At 40.3% G+C, this 25,000-nt stretch overlaps 3 protein-coding genes across 3 annotated transcripts; 2 read left to right on the top strand and 1 right to left on the bottom strand.

The window, feature by feature from the left end:
• Nucleotides 1-677: 677 nt before the first annotated feature.
• Nucleotides 678-13,253, top strand: map3k9 (mitogen-activated protein kinase kinase kinase 9; the record flags this gene model as incomplete). Its single annotated transcript, XM_038698374.1, is given in 10 exon segments — nt 678-1,091; nt 4,403-4,583; nt 6,250-6,398; nt 6,715-6,890; nt 7,076-7,316; nt 8,214-8,339; nt 8,502-8,643; nt 8,740-8,852; nt 9,046-9,810; nt 10,388-13,253. Coding segments are annotated over 10 exon segments (2,762 nt in total), but the record flags the coding sequence as incomplete, so codon positions are not given.
• A 1,028-nt stretch (nt 13,254-14,281) lies between these two features.
• Nucleotides 14,282-19,436, bottom strand: LOC119887742 (tetratricopeptide repeat protein 9A). The gene is made up of 4 exons (XM_038698373.1): nt 19,318-19,436; nt 18,205-18,871; nt 17,640-17,822; nt 14,282-15,309 (listed from the first exon to the last, which is right to left on the bottom strand). The coding sequence occupies exons 2-4, from the start codon at nt 18,668-18,670 to the stop codon at nt 15,227-15,229; spliced, it is 732 nt and encodes a 243-aa protein (XP_038554301.1). The 5' UTR covers nt 18,671-18,871; nt 19,318-19,436; the 3' UTR covers nt 14,282-15,226.
• Nucleotides 19,437-20,210: 774 nt separating this feature from the next.
• On the top strand, nt 20,211-23,939 carry med6 (mediator complex subunit 6). Its single transcript, XM_038698372.1, has 8 exons — nt 20,211-20,269; nt 21,239-21,398; nt 21,732-21,823; nt 22,092-22,174; nt 22,294-22,402; nt 22,619-22,734; nt 22,876-22,903; nt 23,242-23,939. Exons 1-8 carry the CDS (start codon nt 20,248-20,250, stop codon nt 23,370-23,372), a joined length of 741 nt encoding a protein of 246 aa, XP_038554300.1. The 5' UTR covers nt 20,211-20,247; the 3' UTR covers nt 23,373-23,939.
• Nucleotides 23,940-25,000: the final 1,061 nt, after the last annotated feature.

The raw sequence follows: 25,000 nt of genomic DNA, 5'->3' as shown, positions 1-25,000 counted from the left end.
AGTCTAATAAAACGTGTGCTTTAAGGCCATACAACTCACGCATACACCAGTAGTTTGGGTGGACCACACCGCCTCAGCTGTCTTTGTTGGCTGTCTCAGTCTTTGTTGGCTTTCATCTCTTCATTCTCAGTGGTTGCTGGCCTACTTTCACATAGCATCCAACCTGAAATATTCATCAAGGTCAGTCTGCTTAGTAGACTGTTAGGAATCCTCAAAATGAAAGTTTACAGACACAGACACAAAAGCTCATGTTCACATCATCAAACACACCTTTAATCTAAACACTAAGTGGAAAGAATCATCTTCTTTTCCATCCTCCTTTTCTTTTTTCCTTCATTCTCCTAACATCCCAGCCAGATTTAAGGACAGATGCTCACCCTTGTGTAATAGCAGGAGGGATACTTCCACCAGATCCTGTACAGTATTTGGGGCAGCAGGGTGGCTTAGTGAAAGCATCCTTCAACTCAATGACCTGGTTTTCAGATCATTGTTAGCAAGCATTTGCCCTGTCAAACAGTGAATCTTTACCAGTTCCAGGTGGGCTGACACTGACCTTTAACGTCTTTGAAAGGGTGTGTGCATGAAGATCAGTATTGTGTCAGGAGATTGTAATTGTTTTGGGTTTTTCTATCTTTGTCTGCCTCTTATTCTCACCTTTGTCCTCTTTTCCACCACAGTCCTGGAGATTGATTTCTCAGAGCTGACCCTGGAGGAAATCATCGGGGTGGGTGGTTTTGGAAAAGTCTACCGTGCAGTGTGGCGGGGCTCAGAGGTGGCTGTGAAGGCAGCACGACGGGACCTTGACGAGGACATAGAGCAGACTCTGGAGAGTGTCCGTCAGGAGGCAAAACTTTTCGCCATGCTCAATCACCCCAACATCATGGCTCTGCTCGGGGTGTGTCTGCTGGAGCCCAACCTGTGCCTGGTCATGGAGTACGCCCGGGGCGGCCCCCTCAACCGGGCCCTCGCAGGAAAACGCATCCCCCCGTGCACCCTGGTGGATTGGGCCGTGCAGATTGCCCGGGGCATGCACTACCTCCACAGTCAGGCTATTGTCCCCATTATTCACCGGGACCTCAAGTCCAGCAACAGTAAGATTCCCTCTCTGTTGTCATTACCTGGGTTTGTTTTGTGAAGTTCTCCAAAAATGAATTTTGTAAATATGAATGTGAATTACATGTAGGGCTGCAACTAACAATTGTTTTTATTATCAATTCATTTGGTGATTATTTGCAGGATTTCTTCAACAAAAGGAAAATTTGAAGAAAACATGTCCACTACACTTTTCTAAAGCCCAAGATAATGTCTTTACATTGCTGGTTTTGACTGACCAACAGTGCAAAAGATTTTAATTTCAAATCATATAAAAACAGAGAATAAATGGTAAATCCTCACATTTGAGAAGCTGTTTAACATTTCTTCTTGAGCAATGTCTTAAAGGATAAATCAGTTGTCAAAATAGTTTTTCTGATTAATATTGTAGATGTATTCTGGGTTTTTAGTCAGACAGGAGCAAGCAATTTTGAAACACCACTGTTTTTTTCCCCAGAAACCTCTGATGGCCATTATAGGGTAAGCAATAAACCGATTGATCAACATTAATAATAATTATTTACAGCCCTAGTCCGTGGTGTCTTTAGTGTGATTTTTGCATCATTTGGGGGTTAACTCTTATCAACTCTATGGGGAATCAAGAGGTTTTTGGAAAAACTAAAGATGTAATGTTCTTTTAAAAGAGTATTTTTCAGTAGAGAAATGCAAGAGGAAACATTGTTTTCAAACCAAATACAGACCAGACCATTCATTTTTTTTAAAGCCAGGGAAAAGTGACTTTCTCAATGGCATTGATCAGTGACCTTATCAAACCTCCACAGATGTATTACATTTTGGCCGTGGAACAATAAAACACTCACTTAATGCACTTTCAAATATAATATGAAATGCATCAACGCCATGTTTAGTCTATGCTAATCACATTGATGATTTGTAGTGATAATAATCACTGTTCAGAAATGACAGCTGAAAGCAAAAGGAGTCTGCATATATGTTTGTGGAGCAGTTGTAATCTTGCATTTCACCCAACTGGATCCCCTAAATCCCAAGCCTATTACTGAGGATTTGCCCAAATGCTCAGCCCCAGCCTCGCTATTGGAGGCTCCAACAATACGTATAACCAGCTTCTTGCCTGCCATTGGCCAGTTCTCTGGTGATCAGCTCAGGCGTTTCACTTCCAATAGGCTGCTTTAAAGTGTTAAGTCAGTCTAACTAGTTGCCATCCTGGGCTCTGTGGGGATAACCCATGCTCTCATCACAGTACAGGAGCAGTACAGGACAACGCAGCATGCCAAACTATTTTAAAACTGCATGTGCAAGTGTCTAAGTTCTAAGAAGTAAGAGAGCTCTCAGGTTTTTATATGATTTTAAACATGTCATCCTTTATATTTTCTAGAGCAAAGTGGGAGTTCTTTGTGCATTATATAGAATTAAATCAGTACATATTTCACATCTATTTGATTTGCATCAGTTTAAGAAATCTCCCATAACTCCATTTCCATGTTACGTGTGTCCTTGTGGGGTCAAAATTAATGAGTTGACAACGTCTAGTCTTATAAGTGGTTACACTGAGAGCTGCACTATGACGCACCAGTGGTAGTGAAGTGGTTGGTGTCACAGCCATAGTTAGTAGTAAAGATTTCTTTCTTGCATCTCTGCGTCATTTTTTTAAAACACTCATAAACAAGAACTTACCACTAAACATTTCATTTTTAGCCATGCTAGCGCTAGTGGTTCTAGGCGTGACAAAGTTGGTTAGTCAGTCAGTCGGCTGGTCGCCACTTTGGTCCAGGGTGAAATATTTCAACTACTGCATGGATTGCCATTAAATGTTGGACAGATGCCCAGAGGATGTTTCTTAAACACTTTGATGATCTACTGAATTTCCCTCTAGCACCATCATGAGGTTGATATTTGTGGTTTTGAGTGAAATGCCTTAACAACTGGGCTACTTGACTTACAGGTACATGCATTCACCCACAGGATCTCTTGTAATAACTTTGGTGATCCCCTAATTTTGCATCTAGCAACATCAGGTCAAAACCTTGTATGAAGGTGTATTTTGTGTTTAGTGTTATATAGCAAATGTTAGCATGCCTACATGCTAAACTAAAAGGGGGAACATGGAAAACATAAAAATGAGCTTGTTAAATCACAGAGCAGCTAGCCTGGCTATAGACAGTCTTGTTACTTTACTATGCACCTAATCTATTTTGGTGTTTCATACTGTGAAACAGTGGTGGTGAGGTGTACTCTGTACACGATCACATCATATGCCTGCTTTTGCGTGGGAAATTTTACTGTAATTCATGTTTCAAAAACAAAATTTGTGTGATACCACCAAACACTAAAGTTATTATATTTTTTATTTGTAAGACACTCAGTAATTTGTCATTTAGCAGTCCTAATCAATTAATCCAACAGGTTTTTTTTGTACCTTAAACCTTTCAACTATCTCAGCTGCCTCCGTTTCACATCACGCGCCATTTAGTAGCTGCTCTTATCTAAAGCACTCTGCATTACGGTGAGTGCATACATTTGGGGCATGATAGGCCTCTGGGGGAATCAGCTGTGTTTGTTTCATGTTCTGCCTCTTGAGCTACACAGAAGCAGGATTTACTTTTGCCACATGTTTGGATTTAGTTTCTTCGGAAATTGCCTCTGTAGCATTAGAGCCACACGAGCAGCAGATGAAGGAGCACTTGATGTGCACCGCAGCCTGCAGACACACCCTCTCCACTGGGCACAGCCACAGCAGATGGCCAGGCACTGTGGAACTGAATGAGTGAGAGCGAGCATGTGGTTAGGAGGAGCGCTACTTTGCGTGTGCGTGTTGGAAATGTGTTTTTTTTAAAGCCTATCAGAGCAAATGGGCGTGTTGTAACAATCTATTTTTGTAGTTTAATGGTAGTATTTGTTTGTAGTAGATGTTCTGTTGTATAAAAATAAGCAGTGAGATCATTAGCATTGTCAGCGTTTTTCATCTCTGTTTCCCTCTGTTGTAGTGGCTCACGGTTTCTTGGTTTCTGTGTCTGTTCTCTCTCTATTCTGCTTTTATCCTCCTAATCCTTTCATCATGGCCTCCCTTCCAACCGCACCCTGTTTTGTTCATCCACCATGTGTCCAATTTATGCGTTTCCACATGTATTGTGTTTTGTGGTGGGCCTGATCCTCCTCCTGCTGCCCCTCCCAACATTACAATCCTGGTGATGATTATCTGAAAACTTTTACTTTACTGTCAACCCCCACCAATCTGCATGTACCCCATCCAACATCCTCCAACCTCCTCCCCATCCTCCAACTGAAATCCCCTCATCACATCCCGCTCCACCATTGCCTGCCACTCCAGTCCTAATCCTTGAGAGGATTGAGATGGAAGACCTCAGCAACAAGACTCTGAAGATCACAGACTTTGGACTGGCTCGAGAGTGGCACCGCACCACCAAGATGAGCGCCGCTGGCACCTACGCCTGGATGGCTCCCGAAGTCATCCGCTCGTCCACGTTCTCCAAGGGTAGCGACATTTGGAGGTGGGCAGAGGAAGGTGGTTTATGCAGCAAACAAACTGCACCAGGTTGTAGAAGTGGTCTGGAAAGGGAGCCAGAAAGAGAATCAGTTTATCCACCATGCACAAGAAAAAGTTCAGCTCTGGCAGCAGTTGCCATAGTAACAAAGCACAGACTGGCAGACGTTGTGAATTACGAGGTGGGTACAAATCTAGATGAAGCTAAAGAGCACATATAACTATAAATACACATTCAGCATTAGGTTTATGTACTGGTGCTGAACAGAAAGTCATCCAATTTGTCTCTTTTATTTAAAAGATTTAACATTAACTTAACACAGTCTGATACAATGTAGTGTGATATAGTAATGTATAGTCAAAAGATTATGATTTTGTACGCACTGCAGTAAAAAATATGCAAATGTCCATAGTGGTGCAAAGGATTCACCAATAACAATTTTTTACTAAATATCATTTTTAGGTCAACATGTAAAAAATACTTCTGCAGAGATAACCCTCGTGACTGCAGAGATGTACCCATATACTTAAAATTCAGGGTGACCATCATTTAATCACTGTGATTACTACAAGTACACATGAAAAGATGATCAAAATCAAAATAGATGATATGAAGTCATATTTGAAAATGACAAAAATGGTTTTATTTCTCAAATGTAGGATTTATTGCTTTGCTGTTTATTACTGTACTAAACAAGCAATTGAAGACATAGCCATGGGCTCTGTGATGTATATATTCTGACCATTTTATAGACTTAACGATTCATGGATTAAATCAGAGAATAATCTGTAGATTAATCAATAATGTAAATAACCATTAGTTTCAGGTTAAACCTGCTTTAGACAAGTTAAGAACACTGGAGCCAATTAGCGTTTGCTCTGTGTATGAACCTCATGATGTTTGGCAGCTTTAAACCAAAGAATATGGATCATCCTATTTTAAGACCACAAAAGCAAAGATGACCTAGCATATGTGTAAATATCTAATTTCAATGCTCCTTTTCTTGCTTCAATGCCGTGTGCCACTACTCTCTTTTTTTCTTCTCTGACAATCTGTTGTTGTCCTTACACGTGCAGTGGCATTTGCTGTCTAGCTCAGATGTTCCTGACTAAATGTGGGATTTCCCTCTAAAATGGGAAGTGTGATCAGTGAGAGAGCCAAGAGAAGGCAGCATGCATTATAACAGTAATGATAGGAAGTCAAATGTCCTAAGGAGTGTTGACCATGGAGGGGAATTACTGTGTCTCCCTAATCAATGCTTCTGTGCTAGTTTAGAACAAAACCTGATCAAATAAAAATCCTAAATCATTTAATGGCTTGTTGTTTGAAGTAACAGTATTTCCAGGTATTATTTGATCCCTGCCTCATGTTAAGTTGCTCACATTTACTAGAACTGGGTTAGTGAATTTGTAACAAAAAGACACCCACTAGGTAACTATAAAGGATCATAAAACTCAGTCATTCCTGTTTGTTTTGTATTTTATTTGTTGCTGGTCATTTACTCACAGTTCATCATGTGTGGTTTTGGCATTAGTTGTGTGGATCTGTCAGCCGCTGCACTAATCGGAACTTTTCTGTCTCACCATGGTTTTTATGAGTGCAAAATATGATTATTTACAGATTCATTAAGCACCTATTTTCTATGTTTTTCTTTCTCTTTTTTTTTATAAAGTTATGGCGTGCTGATGTGGGAGCTGCTGACAGGAGAAGTTCCATTTCGAGGGATCGATGGTCTTGCAGTGGCTTACGGGGTGGCAATGAATAAACTGGCTTTGCCCATTCCCTCCACCTGTCCTGAACCCTTTGCACGTCTTATGGAGGGTAAGAGAAAAAAAAAATTTTCTGCTCAAAACGAAGCATTAGCCTCCAGATTGGATGGAAATAATCATATAGTTATTGCAGAAGTGTCGGTTTCTGTGCCATAAAGATACCATTGAACATTTATTATTAAAAATGTGATGAGTAGCCACAAGATTCTTGTGTGTTTTCGATAGCAGCAAGAATAGCCTCTGTAATATAACAGAGAAGCATCAAATAAACAGAATATATTATTACTTTCTGGAACCAGGGCCAAAAATAATTTTTGCTGAGGAAAAATTGGCCAGGTTTTTCCACTGTTTTTCATCTTTTGCCACAGACTGCTGGAGCACAGACTCTCACTCCCGGCCACAGTTCACAACTATTCTGGACCAGCTGACGGCCATTGAGGAGTCTGGCTTTTTTGAGATGCCAGCAGAGTCCTTCCACTCTCTGCAGGATGACTGGAAACTGGAGATTCAGGAAATGTTTGATCAACTGAGGACCAAGGAGAAGGTAAAGATAAGAGGTCTTATTTCTGTAATCAAGTCTGAATCTATGTAAACATATGCAATTAAACCTCAGGCTCTTTTCTAATGACAGACATATAAGAATCGATTTGCATTATCAAGTTTAAGGTTGGGAGTACAATGCAGCTGTTGCATCAGTTTTTCCTACACCTCTTGTTTTTGTTCCTTCAGGAGCTGCGATCGTGGGAGGAGGAGCTGACCCAAGCGGCACTGCAGCAGAAATGCCAGGAGGAGGCGTTGAGGAGGCGTGAGCAAGAACTAGCCGAGCGGGAGATCCACATCCTGGAGCGGGAGCTCAACATCATCATTCACCAGCTCTACCAGGAAAAGCCTCACGTGGAGAGCAGGCAGGGCAAGTTCCGCCGCAACCGCCTTAAACTCAAGGATGGGAACAGAATCAGCTTGCCTTCAGGTACTGCAAACGCACTGCTGCCGTGTGTCAACAGTATGCACAAGTTTGCAAATTGATTCGCAGTTCGAGTTGGAATATTGTGATATAAGACAAGATATCATCTGGAATTTTGGATCTTAAAGGGTCTATTAGATATTGTTGATACTGTACAATTTTATAGACTTAAACTAGAGGCCACTACCTACTTGGACATCAACTTTACATTACTAATAATTGTTTCTCATAAATATATTACACCCACCCTTGAACTGAACTTCAACACCCATATTAAATATTGTTAAATGATAAATATCAAGGAAATGTTCCAAAAATACTGTGATATTTCAGCTTGTTATGTTTCCAAGCCTTTAAGGAGGGTATGGTTGCTCTTGATCTTGTCTGTCTCATGTGTGGTCAAGTTCTTGTCCCAACAATTCACTTAATTTGATGAGCTTTCCGTCCACCCTAAAACAGCTTCTAACCTAATTAAGAAACTTGCATCTGTAAAAACGCATAAATTAAAAATGTAGACAGTACCTGCCGGTCGACCTGCGCGTCTGCTTGTCTGCCTGCACGCATACACTGCACATGAATATGTGTTTTGGGGAAGTGGCTTTGGAGGGAGACCTGAGGGGAGTGGTTGGGATTTTTTGGTTGGATACTTTGTAGTGTCTCCAACGTTGCCTAGCCAAGCTTTAATGTGCGCTGTTAAAGGGGAAAAAACAATATTAATACTATTTTTGAGCAGGTGTTATTCATGTTTAACTTTTCTGTCTTATTACTTTCTGATATTGTTGTTATGACTATCCTGCATTGGAGATAGCAGCTTTAAATGTTTAGTGTTTTATTAGCTTTTCTTATTTCTAATTTAAAGTTTTTCTTGCAAGTTAATACATGTTTTTTGAAACCTTAATATAGATTTTCAGCACAAAATCACAGTGCAGGCTTCTCCTTCACATACTGATCGGCGAAGGAGTTTGCTCAGCAGCGGTTCCAGTCCTCAGACCAGTCCACCTATTCTACCCCGCTTGAGAGCCATCCAACGTAAGAACCATAAGAAACTTCTATTTAAAAAATTTTTAATTTAAAAAAAGGATGTCTAAATTCACTTGGTTTTCTCAGTTCAATTATTACTCATCATAAGCTTCCCTGATGTCTTCCCTGATGTGTGCTGATGTATTCTGTTTAAAATTTCTCCTTTTGCAGTGACTCCAGGGGAGGGATGTGCAGCCTGGGGTCGCAACACAGGTTTTCAGCAGGATGACGAGGAGGGTGAGAGGAAGGGATCCAGGAAAAAGGGCAGATCCCGCGGGTGTGGCCCATACAGGGAGCACAGTGCTGATGCCACGTAAGGGGACCAACAAACACCTCAAAACAGTGTCTTTTTTTATGAAACAAAATCAGATTTTTCATCATTTCTGTCTTTATCCTTTTTAACTGTCAGTGTGAAGCCTCCCCAAGAAGGCAGCAGGCAGCGGTCTTGCAGCGCCCCAAACCTTCGCAGATCCCCGAGACACAGTCCAGCAGTGCCTGGAGTGCCAAGCCTTGTGGAGATGGGTAAGCAGCACCAGCCTATTAGGTCTATTTTGTCTGGCATATATAACTCCACGCAATAATACATAATAATAATAATAATATGCCTTTGAATATATCTACTTCTGTTTTTTATGGATGCTTCAGTGTAGCCTACATATATTTTTTTTTTTCAAGAAAACCAACTTGATAATAACGCGAACGATTGTGTGTTTAGAAAATGAAGACTGCTGCTTCACTACTGAGCCAGGAGTAGCTCCTGGTCAGTCCTACCTCTGCATCCCCTTCCAGAAAGAGGGCCACACGGGTGGTGCTGCTACTGACGGTAATGGAGATGAGTACTGCCCCAGCGGCCAGGTTCCAGGAACACCACCATGCAGGAAGAGCCCCGGTGGGGGCCGGCGGTCTGAGCTGGTCCTTTTGGGCTGTGGAGCTCTGCTGGCAGCCGTAGGACTAGGCTGCAACCTGCTAACTTTGTCCCAACCAGAGGAGAGCATCAAATCACGATGGGAGGGTTTCTTCCACAGAACAGGGGGCCAGAGGCGGAGCACCAGCCCCCAGACTCGCAGACTGTTCCGACGGGAAAGCCCACTGAAACCCACAGCACCTTCGCTGCCCGAGCGAGGCTTGCCACCCTCTTACACGCTGCTGTCCTTATCATCAGTGTCTGACTGCAACTCCACCCGCTCATTGCTGCGCTCTGACAGCGAGGACTTGTTGGTCTACCGCCCCTCCTCACCGCCCGCACAGCCTCCTGTCACACACCATCAGGCTATCCAAGCCCCATTCAACCCGCTGGTCAACACCCACCTTGAGAGCTTCAAGCGTAACCCCCGCCAATCTCTCACACCCACACATGTACCCTGCGCCCCAAGTTCCTCGCGTAGCTTGCGTCGAACACCATCGGACGGGGCCATCAAAAAGAGCTGCCCTCCTAATAATCTGGAACCACTGCCAGAAAGAACAGCATTAGAGAACACGGGTAAAGTCTTGTGTCTTCTTCAATTTCAACTAGACGTACAGTCATAGGATTTTGAGTTTTTGCCACAATGTGTTTTTGAGGACTGACAGACGTTTTTTTAGTTTGTTAAATTATATTAATTTCCCTCATAATTGACCATTTAATTCTAAAAATGTATTTTACGCCACACTAGTGACCTTAGTGGTAAACATATCTGCTAACATCTGAATGTTAGCTGTGAGGATGTTGCAGCAACATTTAGCTCATCAGCTCATAGCTGTGCCCAACTACAGCCTCACAGAGCTGCTACTTTGGCTGTAGACTTTTAGTCTTGTTATTTTACAAAATATTATTTCTGTCAGTGTGATAACACATTGAAACAGCATTGAAACCATCATGGAAAACCAAAATGTTATTGAAGTGTTTTACAGTGTCACATATGTAGATCTATTCCATTTATTGGCTGACACCTGATGTTTAATAAATTAACAATATTGGCCTGAAAATATGCAACTAAAATATTTGTCTAACCCAATACATTTCTGGAAATATGTTGTTGGATTTACTCTTTACTTTCTTTCCCTCTTTACCACAACAGGGGGCTTCAGGGGTTTAAAAGAAGACTGTCCTGAAGTCCCCCGGCTCCCAGATCCAAATGTTGTGTTCCCACCAACTCCCCGTCGTCGTTGTGCTCCTGAACGCCCCAAAACCCTTGACTTTGTGGCTCGACCTCGGCCTTCACCACGGGCACGCTCTGAAGTGTTTTGGGCGGAAGTGAGGCCCAGGGGAAACGGACAAAACCTGGGGAACAGCGAGTCCCCCGCCCACACCTCCAGCACAGAGACTCCTCCAACTGTAGAGTTTGGTAGAGACCTGGTGGTGCTGCCCACCCCCATGGAGGCCCCAACGCCCTACTCCCCCCGAAGGAAGGAAAACCTGTTGGATCAGCTGGATGAGGGACAATGCCGGGATGGAACAGTCCCACTCTGCAGACCAGAGATCAGCTTTCCCAAAGACTCACCTTACCGCTACAGACCTGGATTCTGGTCCTAACTCAACCCCATGTGCATACAACCCCAGCCCTTTACCAATCCAACACCAGGAGGGGATTGTCCCTGCTGTTAGCCTTTGATTTGTTACAGGTCTTGGTACTTTCAAAATGAATCTGTTTCTAGCTTTAATCAGTGCATAATGTGGGCGGTTCACCTTTCCCCATCTACAATATTGTGACTAAATCACCAGAAGACATTTACTATGAATATTTGATCTTTCTGGAGTTTGTTGTATTGCCATTTGTGATAAATTGGCATCTAAAACTACTGAAGCAAACCCTGAAAAGTATTTGAAAAAAAATATTTGACCCAGGTCTGGTTGTTAATGCATTATTGGGACAGAATAACCATTTTCTTGATTTCTCTCACATTTGTCATCCATGATGTAAACGTTTTCATTTATTTGGGAATAAACTGATTAAGTGCTTTGTAGCAGAATGTCATTGACAGTTTCACAGAGCTTTACATACTTTTATTAATTTCAAGCCTGAGTTCAAGATTGTGCATTTAATGAAGTGCACTTTCGGAAAGCATCATGAATGTAAAGCTTCAGGTTTTTGCCATTGTCAAAAAACGTTGTCTCTGATTATTTGTAATTCGTCAGTAAAAGCATTGTGTTATTTGACCTCCTGTATTATTCACTATGCTTTGTTAGTGGCTGAGCACCTGTCATCACCAATCACCTTGTACAGAGCACCATCCCAGGGACAAGGGAATGCTGTTGTATAATATAAGCACTTCTTTCCATTAGCAACCCGCAGTCTTGAAACATTGTCATTACAATGACTGTACTATAAAGAAGAATGTCACTACTGCTTGGGTTCGAATAGGGACCGAAACACTGTCCAGAAGTCACAACCAAATATATCAAAGAACTCATTAATTCCCTATTGAGTTCATTCTTTATTTGTGACCCTGTCAGAGCAGCTTGTTTGGATCCCGATCCACCAGTTGAGAAACATTTTTCCAAATTAAAAAGGGAACATTGTATTTGTAATCTGTAAATTGTCTGCCTCATAAATTGTTGATCAAGAGAAGATGAGGGATGTAAAGTGTGTTTTTGATTATGTATGTGACAAACTGCATGTGAGTGTTGAATGGCACACAGGTGAAGCAGGCCCTGGTGGCATGTGGAACTTTATTCCCAATTATTTACATTTGTAATGATTTATTTAATTTTATTTATTGATTAATTTATTTGATGGTTTATTTTTGTAATGCATTGTATTTGCCTTCATTTTTGACACTTGTTAATGACATCCATGAATGTTAAATGTGGCTTCCAAGAAAATGCAGCTACATGTTTTTTGCTTCATATTCATTTGTCTGTTTCATGCATTTTATCTTCAGGTTGTTTTTAGTTTTTTTGCTGCCGTTTTTTTTTAACAAGGTTGCAAGTAATTCCAATCAAACTAAAGAACTAAGCTGGCACAATTATAAATTTTAATTAATATTTGATAACCAATTAATTGTTTAAGTAATTTACCAAGTAGAAATACCAAACATTCCCTAGTTTCAGTATCTCAGTTGTGAGAATTTGCTGCTTTTCTATATCTTACCTGATAGTAAACAGAATTTTGGGAGGTTTTGGACTGTTGTCCTGGGAAGACAAGCAATGTGATGGCAATATTGGGCTTTATGAAATTGGAGTGGTTTTTATTTTATTTTATAGAATAGATAAAATAATAAACAAATTAATCAATTATGAACATCATCATTAGCTGCAGCCCCATATCCAACAGTCAAAAAAGTTAACTGAGCTAAACGCATGTAAACATGGGATGTGCACATTGGTTAGTTCTTGTTTCTACATTTTACTTTAGTTTGTCTGCACCAGACTGGGGTTACATATTAATTTAAAATAATTTATACTGTTTTTTTAACCTGCTTGACAAATTCACTGTATTAGGGGAATCTCAGTTGGTGCAAGGTTACTGGTGCTCTCTGAAATGATAATCCTACTCATCAACTGTCAAACTATCAGGTAAAAAACGAAAACTTATTCATTTTCAGTTATTTTAAAAACACTATCTGACTCTTAATGCCTGTCTATCTCAATTCATTTTCAAATGTAAAGCGACTTCTAAGCCTGGATGATAGCATTCCCTAACCTTTGATCTGTCTTTATTGCAAGTGTGACCCAATGTCCGTGTAAATGTGAATGCTTCTTCTCTGAGGACTGTGCAGAATGTGATCATGCTCAATGTACAAATTCAGTATTTCAACTAAGGGTGCTAGTTGAAACAAAGCTCTCCCTCTGAGGTGTAGCCAAGCTGTCATTATCTGTCTGTAATGTTACCACGAATAAGCTGATCTTACTGTTGCTGATGGACATTGTTCAGGTTGGGAATAGTACTATAAATGACTGACTTGTATTTGCACTGTAACACACTGATTTGAGTAAAATCATAGCAAAACAATCCTAATGATTCACCATTTCTTTCATAATATTGTGTTTCCTCATTGAATATAAATGGTTATAAAAGCGCCTGTAATCTATTTTTCATAATTACAATAGATGAAATGAGTTTGTTATGTGAAAGGGGTCGTTCATGGTGATGGATCTACATGGCTCCAATCAGCAGACAGACTTAGCTGGTAAACATTTAGCAGCTAAAGAACCTCATATTTCCCTCAGGAGTTAATGAAGACAAGCAACAGTTCTAACTGTATGTATTAGCATTAACCCAAAGAATAACCTGGTCATGTTTGAAAAACCTTGTATTTACCATAATTCTAAAGGTATTTCCAGAATCCCCAAAGACACTTAAAAAAAGTTTTTTAAACCGTTTTTCTGTTTCCTATAAAGGTAACCAACTAGCGGCCATCTTTGTTTGGATGAGGAAACAGTCCAATTTGGGTAAAAATCTTTTTTATTGAGAAGCAGAGAGAAAATGTTTCCATCCAGATGATTAGAAGAGTCATATTAAACAACCTTCTAGGTTTTTTAACCATTGCCAGGTAAATTCCTTTCTGAGAAATTGATAGTGGTTAACATTACCATTGTGACTTGAATCTAGCTAATGCTAACACATGAGAGGCAAAAAATTGGGCTACAGAGTACCAAAAAGCAGACAGACAGTTAGCTTAGCTTTTAAACACAGAGAAGCATTTAGCAGCTAGAGATCCTCATATATCCTGCAGGACTTAGTGGAGATCGAAAACCAAGGTAAAAGGAGACTGACTATTGGACTCATCAGTTAGGCAGTAACACAACTCCATATGAATGCTAATGTTGCTCTATCTGGCCCAGGAGAGGCCAAAACATTATTTATTGCAGTTTTAAATTATTAAATTCGAATGGATCCTTCCAGTTTTAAATAATAGCCTGTGTGGATGATTTTCTGCCTCCAGTACCTTTACTTTATGACCCTTATAACCCAAGCCTCACCATGGTACCTACCAAGATGAAAAGGTAATAAAAAATAATTTAAATCAGCTTTGGTTTACTTATTTATTTAAACATGTGCTTTCATCAGCATTTTTCCATAGATCTGTTTTAGCTTATGAGGAACATATGAGGAAAATGAAAAAACTGAAGGAAAATCCACTGCTGCATCACAAAAAAAGTACTTCAATCAACAGACACATTTAATACACGCATACCTTTACAATAAACACACAGTACTTGTTGATACAGAAAATGCTGTGAATGAAGTGCTTTGTTTTGGCATTAATAAACACAAACAACTTGCCTCTCCATTAAATTCTTCATGATTTCTATAAAGTAGCATATTTACATTTTGTGATATGTCTCTTAAATTCATACTGCAATTAGCAACTATGTGCTCTTGATGTCCTTGCTTAGCATTTTGAGTTAGAAACCTACCTATTGAAAGCACCTTTACTTCAGATATAATCGAGAGTATAAAAAATCTTGATCTTTTGTTGTACTTTCAAAATCAAAGTTTGGTGACAAATGTGTAGGTGGTTGTTACTCATTTACTCCATGCCATTCAAATGACATCTTGTGCGAGGGCACGTGCTAAAAATTTCCTGTTACACTCCCCTGCAGACATGCTGGATTCACTCTATGAACCTCGCTGATCCTCTCTCTATCACAAGTGTTGGCCTGTATGTGCAATGTTTGGACTGGCAGTGCATCAGTTTGTAGTGGTTAAAAAATACTTGGGATGGATTCATAATAGATACATTTGGCGGTTTGGACACAGAAACTCAGTATCTGGTACAATTAATCAAAATAAATGCTTCAAGCACACAATGATCAAGTTCAATCACATAACTGGCAACCGGATGCTGTGCAAGGCAAAAGCAAACAAATAGCGTTTCACACCAAGACCTCTGCCTCATGGTGTGTAAGGTCTGGGTGGCACACAGTAGGGCTGAAATTTATGACAGGTGAGAAGTCACCAGACAGCGAGTGCTTATGTCGCCTCTTTCTTATCCCTTTGGGCATTCCGGCGAATCTTCATCTCTGTCAGCTGGATGTAGCGGATGACATTGGTGTCTGGAAAACAAAGACAGGAAAAGGCTGACTTATTTCCTGCACAGGCAGGAAATGGTTCATCAATATGCTCATAAATCTTCCAACTAAACTGAACACAGAGACCTTGTAAAGTGGCCACAGGAAGTAGTTTTTGGAAATATTATATATAGAGTAAACATATTTCCAGATAGAACACACGATGCATTTTTTTAGTTTATCCTGCATTTTAAAAGGGTATTACAGGAGAGACTTTGGCAAACAATTGTTAATAATCAAGGAAAACTTGAAAGTCTGCAGTTATTGTACATTTACTGTATATGACAACAACAAAGTACTCAATGCAAAGAGATGAACCACTTGAAATAAAACTATTGTGTGCTGTGTTTCTCATAGCTTCGGTTCCAAGGTCCCCAGAAAATTAGAGCTACTTTAATTTCTCTCTCCATTATGTTACAGTAGAAAAAGAATCTATAAACATTAAAGGTACCCTATGCTGTTTTTGGCCACTAGTAGCGCTATATGGTACAAGCACACAGGGGCGTGATACACACTTCTGCCAATGGTCGCACAATAGGTGCGTTCGAGATGACTGCGGCTGACTTTCGCTGAGTTGATAGTCTAACGTGAGCTGCGGGTGACTGCAGGGGTGGGGTTTAAAAACGATGCCATCAAGTCGGACACATTCTACCTGCATGAGCTTACTGTCAGCTGAGATCAATGACTGATCTTGCGGCATTTGCAAAGAAAAATGTCGCGAGACCAAGCAATAGTGCGGTTCCAATTTGGTGCAGCTGTAGAAAAGCAACTGCGGCTGCCGGACTCGGCACCTGCAGGCCGCGTTGCCCCGTGAGGTTTCAATGTCATGGTGACGTTTTTCAGCGCCGGCGAAAGTCGGACACAATTTCAAACCAACATGCCTCATTTTAAGTCCAGCATGCATCACATTAAGTCAGTGCTGCGCCGCATGAAGTCAAACACACCGATTATCTGAATATTATATATTATATATTTGAATAATAAAATTAATAACGGCTGAATTCCATTTAGCTGCTGCAGTTTCAGGGTCGTGGTATTGTGCGTGCTAGCTCACTGTCACACTGTCATGTTTTACTGAGACACTTGAATAGAACAGAGCCATTGTTAGTGTTATTAGTAACACCTCTGATTTCACTACCACGACAAGTCAAATGGCTGCTGGGAAAAGAGCCTAGAATGCATTCGGTCTCAGCATCTAGCCTTCTAGTTACCATTTTGTGGTTGTCTGTTAGGACCCCTTATCTGCCGTTTTGGACTTTTCACCTTCCTCCCTTACCTTTTTTTCGTTGTCTATCTTGAATGATCACTTTTTATAAAAATAAAACCAGCTTTGAATCATTAACACAGTAAACCTGACTGTCTCTGAGTGGAGCACCTGGGTCTTCCACCTGCCTCATTGAGCATTTATACTCACTTGCTCCAAGGCTTTTAACACTGGTATAACGCACAGGTATGCAATAGGGCTGCAACTGACAACCATTGTCATCTTATTTAAATGTTGTTTTTTTATTAAAGCCACAATGTGGAATTCTTAATGGATTATTCTGATGGCATACATTTTTGTTTGAGGCAGTCCCACTTAAATATGGAGCAGCAACAACATAAAACTAGCCTACTGCATTACAAAAGCATTATGTTAAAGTATAAACGTATTATTAGCTAAATGTGGTTAAAGTATTGAAAGTAAAATCATTATGCAACAGAATGGCTCCTGTCAAAGTTGTATTATTATATATTTTATTACTGGATTATTATTGCTCATGCGTTAATCTGTAACCAGCATTTTAATGTTGGTCTAGGTGGACTTAATTTTAACTACTGTATATACTACTAGGCAACTTAGTCTATGAAAGTGCATCACTTTTTTTGGTTGACTATGCACCTTACCAGTAAATAAATTTAGTAAAGTAAAAAAACAGTATTTCCCTCTGAAATATAATGAAGTGAAAGTAGAAAGTGGCAGAAAATGGAAATACTAAAGTACAAGTTGACCTACCTAAAAATTCTACTTACGTAGGCCTACAGGACTTGAGTTAATGTACTGTTAATCTCCACCACTGTCCAAAAACAAGAATTCAATTCATGGCTGATTGTAAATGCCCAAATATAAGTCATTAGAGTAATTTTACTTGCAATTAATCAATTAATCAACACAAAGATATTGACATAATAGGACAAACAGATGTGATTCCTTTCAACAAACCAAATCAAATGGGAAATGATCTGGATAAAAAATGGGGGTTCTTGGGTGAAAACAGACACACCGCAGTGTGATCAATAGGACCATTGAGACAGTATTGGAGCTCAGTGCTGACCTGATGGTTCCTGTTTGTGTGACTCCTTCAGGTAGTACAGAGCCTTCTGGAAGTCTCCTAGGTGGTAATAAGCCACACCGGATCGGTACAGAGCTTTGAAGTTTTTTCCTTCCTTGTGAAGCACTTTCAGACAGTATTCCTTCACTCGTTCATAGTTCACCAGCTCCATTTGCAACAGGCAGGCTAGCGGGAGAAGAGAAAAAGGAAGGCTTGAAAAAGTTCCTGATAACATTGCATGAGCCAATGTTTGAATTACAAAATACAGCAGAAGTACTAATATGTGTCATGCCAGGTACCATGATGTGATGGATTCTTTGGTTAATTCTTTTATATATAACTAATATAATGACAGAATTTGCCAAGGGGTGAATAAATATACCATCAATATTCAGTGAATATCCAAATGAAAGTGAGGCAGATAGTGGGGTAAGCCTGAGAATGACTCATACTCTGAATGAATCATTCATGAGCTCTGGAGTATTCCCAGAATCTTTCTCAGAACAGATAAGTATAGTGTGTGTGTGTGTGTGTGTCTGTGTAAAATGTGTGAGGAAACGTCTCTCACCGGCCAAGCTGTTGTAACACTCCAGCTCTGCATTCTCCATGGCCCCCTTCTGCTCATCTGTCAGAGTGGACTTGCTGATGGTCGGCAGGAGGGGAGACGGAGGCTTGGAGCTGGTATCCGGATCCCCCAGCACTCTGCACAGCCCCTTAATCTCCAGCAGAGCGCGGTGATACTTGCCAATCGCCTCTCGGTACTTCTTGTCCTTGTAGCACTGGGTGCCTTGGCTCTTGAAGTCCAGCGCTCGTCTCACGACGTCGGCTGGCTCGTTGTGGGATGGTTGTTTCAGCAACGACCCACCATGATGCCTCTGCTGCTGGAGCTGCTGGTATCTGGCATCTTTGGTCCGGCTGCTGCTGTTGGGAGGCTGAGCGCACTGCTGGAGCCTCGGGGAGCCGCCGCCGTTGTCGGTATGGCTGCCTCTGCCACCCTCCACCCTGCCGTCGTGCCCAGCCTTGATCACGCTCATTTCGACGTTATTTGATTATCGCTGCCCTGGCGCCCGGTAGTAAATTGGATGGGAAATTGAGCCTCTTTCACTCCATCTTCTCGGCCATACTCGTGTCTTCGCCTCGCCAGTGTCGCAGCTACGTCTTCTCTGTGCGCAACCCTGCGCGATGCGCGCTCCTCTGTTGTCCGCCTGTTCTCGTATTTTTCTCCTCCGACGAGCCTATTGGTCATTAAATACAAGACCAGTGGTCCCATGGGAGTCATCCAGCAGGAAGAGCAGAGGTTGATTTCATCATCAGTTTATCTTGAGATAATTTCATTATCAGTTTGTTTGCAAAGTGGACACACTTTTATTTATGCCCAGACTTCACTGACAGTGTTTCTTTGCTGAATGATGTTTTATTCACAGAGGGAAATTACATAATTTAGCCGGCCTTATTTGTTTTGAATTGACAGAAGAGTGATTGTTTTATTCTAGATATTTTCATCGGAATAGCCCTGCCTCCATAGACCTCAATATATGCCTATTTTGTGTTTATTACCTTTCATGTTTTATAAATTTGTGTTAATTATACTAGCCAAATAAAACACATCTATACTTTTTTTGAATTGGAGAGTATAATTATACAATATTTCGGCCTTCTTAAACTAAATAGCCTATCTTACCCTTTCAGTCTCTCGCTCTTATCTTCAGTTGGAGGAATGTTGTCAGATGAATCAGATAAAGCTAATCCAGCATGTCGTCTCTCGCCCGAGCAGCCTGCAGCCTGCTGTTCTCTCTGAGGGTCGCATTCTGCGCAGCCACTTTGGACAGACTCATCACAGGCTACAGTCCCTAATGACAGGCTATGATGTCATTCAAACCGGGGTTTATGTAGGGTAATAGTGTTGTGAGCCTTTATTATGAAGGGGGGAAAGCAGGCAGCTAGGTGATGAATACGGTCATCCCTTTTGCCCTGACAAAAGAACCTCTCATTTTGACTGCCACTTCACCAACAGCACTGGGTGTGTGTAAGCTTGGGTTCACCATGCTCCAAGCCATCTGTTCTGTCACATTCACAGGGCAATGTACTCAGCTGTCTGGGTGTGCCTTTGGAATTTAAGCTCTCTGGAGCAAATCTAGCTGATCATAAATAAACACCATAAACCATGAAAGCTAGTAAATATGACTGGTTGCGTAATGCTCAAAATGATGCTAGTTTGCAACATCATGTGCCTTTAATTTGGATCTAGCCATATGTAGGCCTACAGTTGTTGTCAAGAAAGACGCACAAACTACAACTCTGTAGGCTAATACAATACAATGGTTTGTATGAAATGAAAGGATACAATATTGGCCATATAGTTTAGATTAATAATAGCCTAGGCTATATTGAATTTGATTTATGTTTCCATGTATAGCCAATGGAAGTAAAAAAGACTAATATAATAATATAACTGTAAGATAAAAATAAAGAAAATAGTGTCTCTTTTTATACACGTTTTCTCTTTTATTTATTTAGACCGTTTATTCCAATTTACATTGCTTAAGACTACGTCATCAAACTACGACGTGAAGCATAGTGAATACGTGGTATTTGTGAGACTGTTTACATCATGGCTGCGGTGGATTTCAGAGGTAGCTACATCGGCGTTTTATTATTTGTTTTTTCCCCTCACTGTATTGATATTTAATAAGTCAACAATTTACGTGTTGTGTTTGGACCATTGAGATGGAGCTGCTGTGTAGATTTGCTGGTGGCAGGTTCCACGTATATTTGTTAGTGCTAGAAGCTAACGTTAGCAACAATTAGCATCTCCTCTGCTTTGATGAGCATGTCGGCTAACTTTGCTAATGCTGGCTGGCTTCCAGAGTTGTCCGTTTTGTTTTGTAGATTAGCTTATAAAGAAGCAAATCATAGATCACTTATATATGCATGTAACGTTGCTGGTAGATCAGGATTTGAGTAACTTTATACAAACATCCGATTTATTTAACGTTAACCTTAAGTAATATCCCACTGAGAGCTAAGTTACTGTAACGTTACGCTAACTGCTAACGTTACTTAACTTTCTGTAGTTTGTTGGTACCGTGATTACTAAGTGGTGTTAACTAATGGTCAATAATTGCAGCACTCAGCCGTTCTGATATGTGGATGGAAAAATCTTGTTACAAATGGCACTACCATTTGTAACATGCTTTATTTATACTGATGTTAATACTAGTTTAACACTGCAATACTTTAAACCAACAACAAATACAAGATATTAGGAAACATTTAAATGCAAAGCAAGATTTGATTTGACTTGATTTTGTTCTGTCATAAGCAACACACACATAACACACTTGTCCAAATATTCACAAAACAAAAAACATTTTTAAAAAACCCTCAAGACCCAACTATATCAAAAGAAGTTAAAGAAATGGTCTGAATATCATGTTAGAGTGTTTAGCTTTAGATGCTTACTGAGGTCTCACTATCCTGATAGCAAAGTCCAAATTGAAGAGCCCTACATTACCTGAGGCTGTGATGATGTGTATGACATTAGTGCCTGAAAAGCGTGTACTAAAATCTCAGACATTAGGTACATTTTGTTCAATTTGCAGACAACCTACTTGGGATATCCTGGGTGGACAGCGGCTGGGTACCAATTCTTAACCCTGGAAATGTACTGGACTACTTCTCTGAGAGAAGCAACCCCTTCTATGACCGAACCTGTAATAACGAGGTAGTGAAGATGCAGCGGCTTACTTTGGAACATCTGAAGTAAGTTTATCTTACACAGTGTGGTCTGGTGATACTTGGAAAATAGTTGGAAAAATAAAGACATTGAAAACTAAAGAATTTAAGTGACACATTAAACTAAGAGCAGCATCAGCTCAAAATGTATACTGAAGTCATTGTAAGATTTATGGATATGAAATAACATGTGGAGCTTACACATAAACAGAACCAACTAAAACATAAAGATATAGTAGTTATTAATATTTGTTTTGTTTTAAAGATCATATATATGTTCTAAGTACATGGCTGCAAATTCATAGTTTTGAGTGACATTTGCACAAATAAAAGCAAACATTGTGTCTGTCTAATTTTCAGTCAGATGGTGGGAGTGGAGTACATTCTTCTTCATGCTCAGGAGCCAATTCTTTATATAATCCGTAAACAACAGAGGCAGTCACCAACACAAGGTGAGCAGTGTTAGCATCTGATTGAATTTTATATAATTTAATTGTGGCATACTGGTCAGTCAGTGTACAGCGTGCATTATTATCCAGCTGCATAAAAGTAGTCATAGCTAACAAAACACTCATAGTATTTCAAACTGAAAGAGTTATTTTATTTAAATTCCAGTAGTTAGATTTGTGATTGCATGATATTACACTCATTACTGTCACAAAAACATGTTAACAAAAATGTTTGCCAATGCCACTTCTACTGTATGTTTTCATCCACCAGTTACTCCCATGGCTGACTACTACATCATAGCAGGAGTGGTGTATCAGGCCCCAGACCTGGGAACAGTTATCAGCTCCAGAGCGGTGAGAATTTATAGTATGATCCCAAATCATAAAATTCACTTGGAACTGTGTATTATAAAGGCTGTTAATGGGGTATTTTGATATGTGGGTTTAATAAAGGTTTTGTAAATCTTTTGTAGCTTTCTGCTGTTCATGGAATCCAGTCTGCTTTTGATGAGGCCATGTCATACTGCCGCTATCACCCATCCAAAGGATACTGGTGGCACTTCAAGGACCAGGAGGAGAGAGGTTAGGGTTTGGCGTTTCATTTAAATGTACAGTTTAGACATTTAGGTGGTACTCTGGAATAGGTCCTGTAACAAGATCATCAATCTTAAAAACAGCAAACAGTGAATGCTACAAGATCCAGAGCTATGGTGCCCTGAGATCCCAGAATGTTTATAATAATGAGTTCAAGTTTAATATGATTTTGGCAAAAGCTAATTAACAAAACTCTTATTACAGAAAAAGCCAAGCCCAAGTCTAAGAAGAAAGAGGAACCGAGTTCACTGTTTCAGAGGCACCGTGTTGACACACTCCTTTTGGACCTCAGGTCCAAGTTTCCACCAACATTCTACCAGGTACATGTTGCACTAAATAAAAGCAGTTGTAATTGTGTCATTTTATTTTTTCCTATTTTTTCCTGTCATAAAAATAATTTCTTGTTAACATGTTAATGTAATTGGATCTAAAAAATATTATTTTTCTTTCCACAATTTCAGCCTAAGCCTGGTGAGAAGCCTATTCCAGGTAAGATATTTTCATAGTTAGTTATCTGATCATTCAGATCCTGATGTTACATTATAAATATTGTCAGTCTGTGGACATGAGTGCTTAACATGGGTCTGTAAGTGAAATTATGTTCATTCCTTCCAATTCTGTCTTTCCCTGATTTTGCATTTTTATTTAGCATGTATGGTAATAGTATTACACTGCTATAATATTGTCTTTACATTCAGACACTTTAGATAAGACATCTATATTTCAGATTTTGTTCAGATTTTGTTGAAGATGTGATTGTAGCCCAATATCCACATGTCCATGAGAATCCATGAGTTTTCCCCTTATTGCATGCTCTTCTATTGCAGTTGAGGTGAAGAAAGAGCCTGAACCCCCCACAGAAGCTGTAAAACAAGAGGAGAGGGAACCATCCACAAAGTCCTCCGCTCCAGCTCCTCCAAGCAAACCACCTCCTGAGAAGAGAGCAAGGCTACAGTGACATTCTTCTCAAGTTCTGGGAAGATGGAGCAGGGAAACATGAAGTCCTACAGCACTACCTGAAGGAACAGCTTGGTTCCAAAATTGCAAGATCATCTGCCACTGCTCATTTCATCAGTTTACAGGATTCTAAGAATGAACCGGCACAAAAAGTGTCTTGTCTCCGTGCCAGGACTACTTTTACACTGTAACATTAGTCTGGTACACGTCATAGCTTTGGCATCATGGACATTTGAGGCAGCTGTACTATGAACAGGGGGTTAACAGCTTGATGTCAGCAGGCATTTAGCAGAGTTTGTTAAGGGAAAGGTTTTTTGATGATAAGATGACCTCAGCATCAGTGTCGGAATACTGTTGACGTCAGCATAATATTTGCATGGTAGTGACTTCAGGACAATTCCCAGCCTGCTTTACATGGGTATGTGTTATGATACATTATCTCATCTGAAAAGCAAAAGGCTTCTTTGACTTTAGCACCTCTCTTTAATTACACTTTCATCTGTTTTATTTTAAGGAATACTCTTTCTTTTGTGTTTTTGTATTAAAAAGCATCAACTACTGCATCCTAATGTGTTTGACTGTTGACAAGTAATAGTCTTAAGTCTTGCTTGATCACAGTTTTTTTTATCTGAATCATGATCAACAACTTATAACTCAAAGCATTTATATCAGGGCTGAAACGTATTCAGCCCTACTAAACTTCAAACCATGAAGGTTCAGGTTCATCGTCGGTTGTAGAACTACTGTACTTAACTACAATCTAGATGTACATTGTTTATTCTACTTCATTACATTTCAGAGGGAAATGTTGTAGTTTGTAGTCCACTATGTAAATGTAAATGCTCTGTATTTGTATAGCACCTTTCTACACTACATTGCATTTACCCATTCACAGTCTGAGCCCAAGTCCTCAAACAGAAACTAACATTCATACACAGAACAGCCATCGGGGGCAGTTCGGGGTTCAGTATCTTGCCTGACAGCTGGAGGTACTTATTTACGTTAAATCAGTCAATAAGCAACATAATGACAGAATTAATGATTGCTTTGGTCATGGGTTTCAAACGCTTTCTGTAATAAAACATCTAACAGCCAAAATCCTATCGGATGGGGGACAATGGGACAAAATCTTATCAAATGGGGATATGTGGTCTAATTTGTGTGAGTTTAAAGGTGTGAAATGACAACCACTGTTTTAAACTAACAAAAGGGTACATTGAGTAAATGAGACGGTGTGATCAGCAGGTGTCGCCATTTGGTCAGTTTTGGCCTGAGCTCCTAATTGCCTAATATTAGATTTAATTCCATGCATTTGTGCTCTCTGCCGAGTCAAGTTCAGCTCAAACCTGCCACTCAGTAAATTTCCACTAAGATAATAAGCGGACAACAAAAAGGGTGATGGCACAAAGCAATGCTGCATATTTTTTGGTTAGTGTGGACAGTAGCTGCCTGCCTTCATGACTACTACCAGAGATGCCACGAAGAAGAAGTTTCTCGCAGGGCGTGGTGGGATAGGAGTCTCTCCTCTGTGGAGGACTGGAAACAGTGCCCCAGCTGGCTGGCTAGCAGCAGAGAAGATGGCTGCAGAGGGTATTCTCAGGCCAGTGTCTGAAAACATACCACCGTTTG

This window comes from Micropterus salmoides, unplaced genomic scaffold (assembly GCF_014851395.1).
Source record: "Micropterus salmoides isolate LMB-PRFRI ecotype aquatic unplaced genomic scaffold, ASM1485139v1 Ms_hic_scaffold_4296, whole genome shotgun sequence".
In the NCBI taxonomy this organism is placed as follows: domain Eukaryota; kingdom Metazoa; phylum Chordata; class Actinopteri; order Centrarchiformes; family Centrarchidae; genus Micropterus; species Micropterus salmoides.
This window is presented reverse-complemented; position numbering and strand designations above follow the sequence as displayed.